Raw genomic sequence first — 7,648 nt, forward strand, 5'->3', positions numbered from 1 at the left:
AACTATACTTCATTGTTATTTTTTGTTTTACTATAAGCAGTGCTATAGTAGTGGCATTTTGCTAATTTCTCTAAAAACATATACTGAGAGACAATCAACGCCAAAGAGCTCAGCACATGTTTTTAAGAGGATGCCGATAGTTAGTTACATTTTTTCAGTGGGCCCTCACTAGTAAACACACAAGTTTTTTATTATAATGGTACATTCTTTTGACTCATAGTGGAGTTAGAGATAATTAAAAATGGCATTAATATTCATACCAATTAAAATTACTGGGGCAAACTATATTTTTTAAAACTATGGGTTCTAAATCATTAAGTTCTTTATAATTACAGCATTCATTATTGAGCATTCAGACAGTTGTACAGTGCAATTTCATAGGAAACCTATTTTAATTTAGTAGTAAGTCAGTGTTTTAACTTAATGTCAAAGGAGTCATTAATTTACTAAGTATTTTTCACTTGCGTTTTTTTCATCCAGGTTTGCAACTTTATCAGTTGACTGGATTTCTCTTATTTTTCTTTTTAATTAAAAAGTACTCATTTATGGTTAGAATTGTCTAGGGGAGAAAAATGTCCTTTAAAAATAACAATGAAAGCTGAATGAAATGTTTTTGATCAAGTACATTTTTGTAAAAATGTTGTTTCAAAAGCTGAAATATTTTGAGGTGATGTCTGTGTTTGAACCATATTTTCATCCAGAAAGTTTGCTAATTCTGGTCACTTCTGGTGAGAGTGGAATGAAAAAAATCTCCCAACTGTTTTAATGAAACAGAAGCATAGATTTTTTTTTTTTTAAGCAAACCCCCCCCCCCCCCCCCCCCCCCCCAAAAAATTCTCATAGTGGGGGAAAAAACACTTTTGAATGTTCAAAACTGTTAATGAATGAAACAATATTTCTGTTCTTCAATCAGCTCTTATCCAGCCTATACATTTATAGCCAGATGTTGTAAATTATTCTGCATGGGCATAGGTGCTTGTTCTGGCTGAACACTTGAGAGGATTGTGACATTAATTATGATTTTGTAGTGTTGCCTTTATTTATAGAAATAAGACTTGGTCGAAATATATTCCAGTCTGGGAATTTACTGAACTCAGGAGATACTGGTAGGCATCAAAGACATTTGTGTGATTTAGTTTTAATTAGAGGAGAATTCATTAAAATTTTATTATGTAATTCTGCTTTGAGAATTGAAGGAGAAGAGATGCATGAGATAAGTTGGTCAATGGCACTTGTGTGTATGTCCTTTTTTGGGGGCCAGTGAAGGTTTCATCAGGAGGAGAGATGCTTGAGACAAGTTGGTCAATGGTGCTTTTGTGTGTGTCCTTTCCTGCACCAGGTGACTGAGCCATTGCTATTTGAACTGGTTGGATAAAGCCTTTGTAATTACCAGGGATCCTGATTTTCCTCTGGTTAAAAATTGCAAATTCTATTATTGAAACCCCCCAAAATCCCTCACTCCCCACACACAACCCCTCCCCCCCCCCCCCCCCACCCCCCCCCCCTCACAGCCCCCTAGCCCTGCCAGTGTGCCTGTCCTGCTACCCACAGCTCCCCCCGCCTCCCACTGGTGCCCCTCACTCACCACCCACAGCCCCCTAGACCCTGCTGGGGCCGCTCACTCACCACCCCCTACCCCCCCTGCCCCCTGCCCCCCCTGCCCCCCTGCCCTGCTGGAGGGGACCAGGGACCTGGGTTCACAGCCCCATGCCCCACCCCAAGCAGCCCCTGAGCCCCAGCTGCTGCCTATGGGAGTTGGCAGCTGCTTTCTCCTCCCCCGTAGGAAGCACAGCTGGAGTGGAGCTTGTGTGGGGAGTGGATGCAGGCTGCCCGCTGCGGGCTCACCCTCTCTGCCCTGCTGCCCTCCCTTCTGCTGCCCAGTGCACAAGACCCGGTGCAGCAGGGCAGAGTGGGGTGGAGCTCAATGTTGCTGCCACGAGACAAGTGCTGCTATGATGAGGCATCCCCTGCCCACCTGGCAGCAGCAAGAGTGGTAGTGTGGAGTTGTGCCTCCTGCTGCCGCTAGGTGAGCAGGGGGTACCTCGCCATGGCAGTGTGGCAGCAGCATCGAGCTTCTCTGCCCCACTGGGTCTCATCCTATGGGCTGTGAAGGCCCCAGGGGAAGGGCACCAAGGCAGGGAGCCCTGAGCATGTGGTGGGCAGCCTGCACCCACCCCATGCACAAAGCTGGGGGGCACATGCCCCCCATTACCCTCCCCTCCGGGAATACATGCAGTGGTGGGAAGCCAGCCCTCTCACTGGCCCCTGGACAACCCAGCTGTGGCTCTGTTCTACTCCCCGCCCAGGTCCTGTGGCTACAGATTCCTGTCCTGGCCCTGAGCCCAAACCCCACAAACCACCCTGGCTGGGCAGCAACTCCAGCCCCACCCAGCTGCCTGCCTCCCTCCCTCCCTCCCTCCGTCACTAACTATTGGGGCCTCAATTCCCCCTCCACCCCACTCCCCAGACTTACCTGTGGGAGCTTCTCTCCAGGGTGCCTGGAGGCCATATGCATGTGTATGTGTGCACATTCACATGGTGCCCCTGCCTGATCACCTTCCTCCAGCTCCCCCCAGCCCCTGTTAGGCTGGAACTCTGCCAGCCTGCAAGGGGAAACCCACTGTTTCCTGCATTTTTCTCCTTTAAAAGAGAAAATCTGGGTTTTTTTCCTTAAAATGAGAAAATCCAGGTTTTACCTCATTTTTCCATAGTGAACAGAAAACCCGAACCCCAGGTAATTACTGAGGAATGTCTCTTATGCTAGGAGGAACAGTTTCTTTAAACAGGATTACGCACCTATGCAGCAATAGGCCAAACTTGTTGCATGGTCCTGCTGGCAGTAAGAGCAAAATCATGTTGTAGCATGTGAGATGAACAATTCTTGCCATTGGTGCCAGGAACTCAACTTTCCATGATAAGTAGCTGTGTTTTCTTTCCCGGAAATCTTTGTGTCTTTGGAAGAAGCTCACTCTGACATTGTGCCAGAAACACCTTTGATTGTCCCAAGGCAGGCTGGGTAGACATTTTGTTCACTTAAGACTTGGATTTCATTGTTCAGTTGCATTTATTCTTCACAAGGCAGAGCATTGCCTTGGGCAGTAGTAAGACATTGATTCATTTCAACTATGTTACCTCTTGAGCTATTTTTTATTTGGTTTTAATAAGGTATTCACTGCCTACTTACAAATGATTAACAAAGAGATGTAAACATGTAAATAATTAGAATAAATGTGAAGCCTGTTGACAGATGGTTGTGGGGATGGGATTCATCAAAGAAACAGGTGAAAGTAAATCCCCTCTCCTTTCTCACCTTAACTCAATGCTATTTATATTTTAAAATGAAACAAACCAATGTGTAGTATAAAGTGAGCAAACAAGTAACCTCATGAGCTGATACTGCCTATGGATCAGAAACAGGTTCGCATTATTGTTGATGGAGTTTTGCTATTGGTTTCATTAGTGGGTGGACTGAAGGATCAACCTCTCTCTCAATCCTGTTTTCTGTTCTGTTGTCTTATTTTGCCAGGTTGTGCCTCACCTAACTCTTAGGCCAGACTCCTTTAAGTAAAGGTTTATAGGATCTGACCCTTAGATTGTACCTTGAGGTAGGGACTTTGAAATTGCTCCAGAACAAATATACTATGTAAATGACTTCAGTAGAATTATTCTGATAAACTTGTATCAGGGTCATCCAGCAGGAAGAGGACGGGGCAAATTTGATCTAAAACTACAAGTCTCTAGTGCTTGCATTAAAGAAATAAGATAATTAGGTAACAGTGCTAACAGACCTCTAAACTTCCTGGAGGACATTAGAATGGGACAGCAGGCAGTGCTAATATATGTTACATTTACACTGGTGCAAATGGAACCAAAAGCAGATCCCTGTCTTCAGTTGAAATCCTGACTCCACATGAGCTTTGCCATCATTTTAATTGAGATCAGGATTTTACCATGGCTTTAAAGTGCCATATTAATCCATGGCTACATTTATGTAAATAATAGAGAAACAGCCACAGAGTGATCTGCTAAGTCTGAGTTTGACTCATTGTCACATGTAATACATGTCAGTGTTGACATGAATAACTAAGCTTCCTAAACAGATGCAATGAAAGAAATAACATTCGATAAAGTGGAACAGATTTATTTTATACGGGTTGCTTATTTATCTTATTTTGAAACAACTTTGGATCAAAGGGGCACAGAATAGTTATACCAATATAAGCTTGTTTCTACATTGGGGTAAATAAAACAACTGCCATACCCTTTAACTTTAAATTCCTTTCTGTCTCTCTTCACTGCAGGACCAGGTTTCTTCTGTGGGCACTGGACTTCCAGCTACCTATGCCTATTGCCTGTGATGGAAGAACTTGATGTTAATGTGAGGTAGGAGATGGGAAATTTGCTGACTCTTGAGCCACAGGAGTTCAATAATGACACAGTGTGTTTGCAAAGCTGCGGGATCTGTATCTTTCTGTTTGCCTGTGGTCTAAGGTTACTGCTAATGCAGCACTATTGGATTTGGAGTTTCCTGGAGTTTGCATGATTAGGCAGTCTTACTCAGTTATTTTTTTATGTGGAAATTGTGACGAATCTCACAAACTACAACTCAGGTCCTTCCCAGAGGTAACATCAAGGTAGCTTTATTGAAACCAAATAAGTAAGTCAGTTTACTCTGTCTGAGAATCTGTTTCTTGATTTTTTTTTTTTTTTTGTTCAGCATGATCTTCTAAAATGCTGGGGTGAGTCAGAAATAACAGAACCAAAATAACAGAATATACTTTGTCTGTATGTATGTAATGCCCTGGAAACTGAAGGAATCAGAACTCATGGCAGAGGTGATACCTTTTATTAGATCAACTAGATATTTGCAAAAAAAGTCTTTATTTGCAAGCTTTTGGGCACACTTACCCTTCCTCAGGAATAGGAGAATGCAAAGATATGAATTTTCATTTCCATGTACAAGAAATTTTACTATTTCACAGGAGAGCTGAAAGTGTTGTAAAATCTCCTGGTTGGAATAGTTCTTTTATCTGAGCTTAATTTGCTCACAATGTTGGAACAGTTGATTTACCTCAATGTTATCAGGTCAATTGAAGTAAATTAGCCTATTCCAACATCGAGGAACACGATCTTTTCCATTTTCTTTATGTTTTAGTTTATTTTTTTCAAAGCAGCATTTCTCTGAACTGTTCCCTTACATTTATTTGCCAAGATACTAAATGACAGGTATCTGAGAAATTCCACTGAGTAGACTGATCAAATGCAGGTAGATCAAATGCATGTGTTCTCCTTTTCCAGGAAGTATTTCCCCAATGAGTTGCCTAACAGAAAGCAGAAGTGTGCACAGTGACAAGAGAAAGAACTAAGGCACATTTCCCAGGCTCAAACTTGGGAGAGAGATTAATGCATCATTTAGCTATGTTAAAATAAAGCATCCTGTTGAATAAAAGAGGAGAGGACGTATGGGAGTTTTCTTCGCTGGGCACTTTTTTTTCTTCTCTAGTACAGAGGTAAAAGTAGAGAGTGATTCCATGGAGGCAAATGAAGTTATACCAGGATAAAAACAAGCATCAGCGATGCATAACTTGAGGACCTGTTGTTAGAGGAGAAAAGTATGAAACTAGAATCTATTCAGAAACTTTGTCTCTTCATCTTTTCCTTTGGGATTGAAATAATGATTTCTTGGACCCTCTTTAGGTGAAGTGTTCGTTGCCTAACTCTGTTGCGATTGGTGATCCCACTGGTAAACCCTGCCATCTCAGATTTCTTGTTCATGGACTTGGGGCAGGATAATTACTTCAGCAAATCATATCCCGTTCTCACAGGCTGTGTAGGAAGATGTGAATGTAACTGTCTCAAAGGCAATTTCTGTTCTATAAAGACTCATAACAGGTTTCATTTTGGGAGCTTTTCCAACACCGTCAAATAGAATGTTTATGCTCCTCACTCGTGTTCCCATATATCAGATACAGTCAGGCCACATAATATACTGCCGTTGACTGCTGCATAGCTTACATTGTTAGCAAATCAGAGAGTTCCATTATATAAGTGTGTATGTGTGTGTTACACATGTAATGGAACTCTCCTATCTATTGCCCATATATACGTGTACGCACACGTATACATACATATATATGCCACACCACAAATACAGTTGTGGGAGGCTGGCCAGTGGGCTCACCGGCAGCCTGGATTGTTAGCTTGAGCCTGAAATGGCTCAGGCCGATTGGTGGAGCATTCCACCAATCAGGAGGCAAGCTTGCCCTGCCCTGACCCAGGGGCAGGGTGAAAAAGAGGACCTGAGGGGGAACTAACCCCTCAGGCTTTCCTATTGGTCCATTTGCAATTTGGGGGCAGAGCCTCCAGAAGGGATAAAAACCTGCGTGTCCAGCACGTGGGGAGCTGTCGGCAAGGGACAATGAAGACAGGGCTTGTGCAGAGCTGGTAGAGCTGACCAGCGGGGCAGAGCAGTTGCCCTAGAAGCGCCCCAGAAGACTCCACTGCCTAACAGGGAGCAGCAAGAGGCTGTGTCCCCAGCCCTGCCATGGAGGGAGCCATGGCATTAGTGCACAGATTGGTGCATGGAGGGTCTGGGAGCAGACGGGACCTCATGGCTGTATGCGGTAGTGTGGGATCTCTAACCCTGCATGAGGCAGGAGCTGGGTCATCGGTGCACAGATTGGCCCACAGGGCTGTAGAGCTGACAGGCTGCTGCGGCTGCATGAGGCAGTGCAGGTCTCAGTGCACAGGGCAGTGCGTGGCAAGCTGAGAGAGGGCTGATAGGCCCAAGCTGCCTGGTGCAGTCACCAAGGCCTTATTCCCACGAGCAGCAACTGGGCGGGTCGAGCACCCCGGCAAGGGAGGACACTGGGAGTTGCGAGTTACCTGGAAAGGGGATTTCCACAGGGGAGGAGAGGTGTTCCTCACTGAGGGGGATTAAGGGGAAGCATCTGAGGGGTGGGGACAATTTGACCTTGGGCACAGAGGGGAGTCTAGGGCCCCCCTGTTTGTTAAGGGTAGTATCATAGTTACGGGCCCCTCCTAGTTGAGTGACCTGGGAGAGAGTAATGATGTTTTATTAGGTACTGGGATCTTTCCCTGGATTGCCATTATTTCTTTGGGCACGGCTGCTGTGCCAGTGTTGTGGTCTGGTTCCACACTGTTGGGATTCCTGTTGTAACCATGCATTCTTCTTGTACTGTAAAGGACTGTAAGCTGTTTTATATCTGAACTCATTGTATGGATTATCTGTATATATATGTATTTCATTTGGTGTAACCTGATTGTGTCCGTACGATTCTTGTCCTGTCATTGCCAGATATTCTTGTCATTGCTTGTTGATTAACCTGTGTTTAATCATTAAGTGCTCCTTTGCTTGCTGCCTGAAGAGCTCTGTTGATGGGGCAGAAGCTGCAGATTAATTGAAGGCCAGAGGACTAGGCCTGTGCCTGAGTCAAGGGTTAACAAGAGCTATTGCCTGTGTAAACCTATATCTATAAATAGCAGGTATATAATGGAGAGAGAGAGGGAGAGAGATATGTACATAAAATCATGTTTGCAAGCTTTATATCAAGCTTGTCCAACATGTGGCCCGCCAAGCCATTTTCTGTGGCCCGCGGCGCTGCGCTGGGAAACGAAAGTAAATACT

General features: G+C 44.3%; 1 protein-coding gene across 2 annotated transcripts in view; it reads left to right on the plus strand.

Moving 5' to 3' along the window:
- HTR4 (5-hydroxytryptamine receptor 4) overlaps window positions 1-7,648 on the plus strand; it is a 252,924-nt gene that overhangs the window by 82,294 nt on the left and 162,982 nt on the right. For both annotated transcript variants that reach the window (XM_025200897.1, XM_006021070.3), the window contains exon 2: window positions 4,302-4,383. In XM_025200897.1, coding sequence (XP_025056682.1) covers window positions 4,302-4,383 — 82 coding nt within the window. The remainder of the gene's footprint in view (window positions 1-4,301; window positions 4,384-7,648) is intronic.

Source organism: Alligator sinensis, unplaced genomic scaffold (genome assembly GCF_000455745.1).
Source record: "Alligator sinensis unplaced genomic scaffold, ASM45574v1 scaffold360_3, whole genome shotgun sequence".
Taxonomy (NCBI): Eukaryota; Metazoa; Chordata; order Crocodylia; family Alligatoridae; genus Alligator; species Alligator sinensis.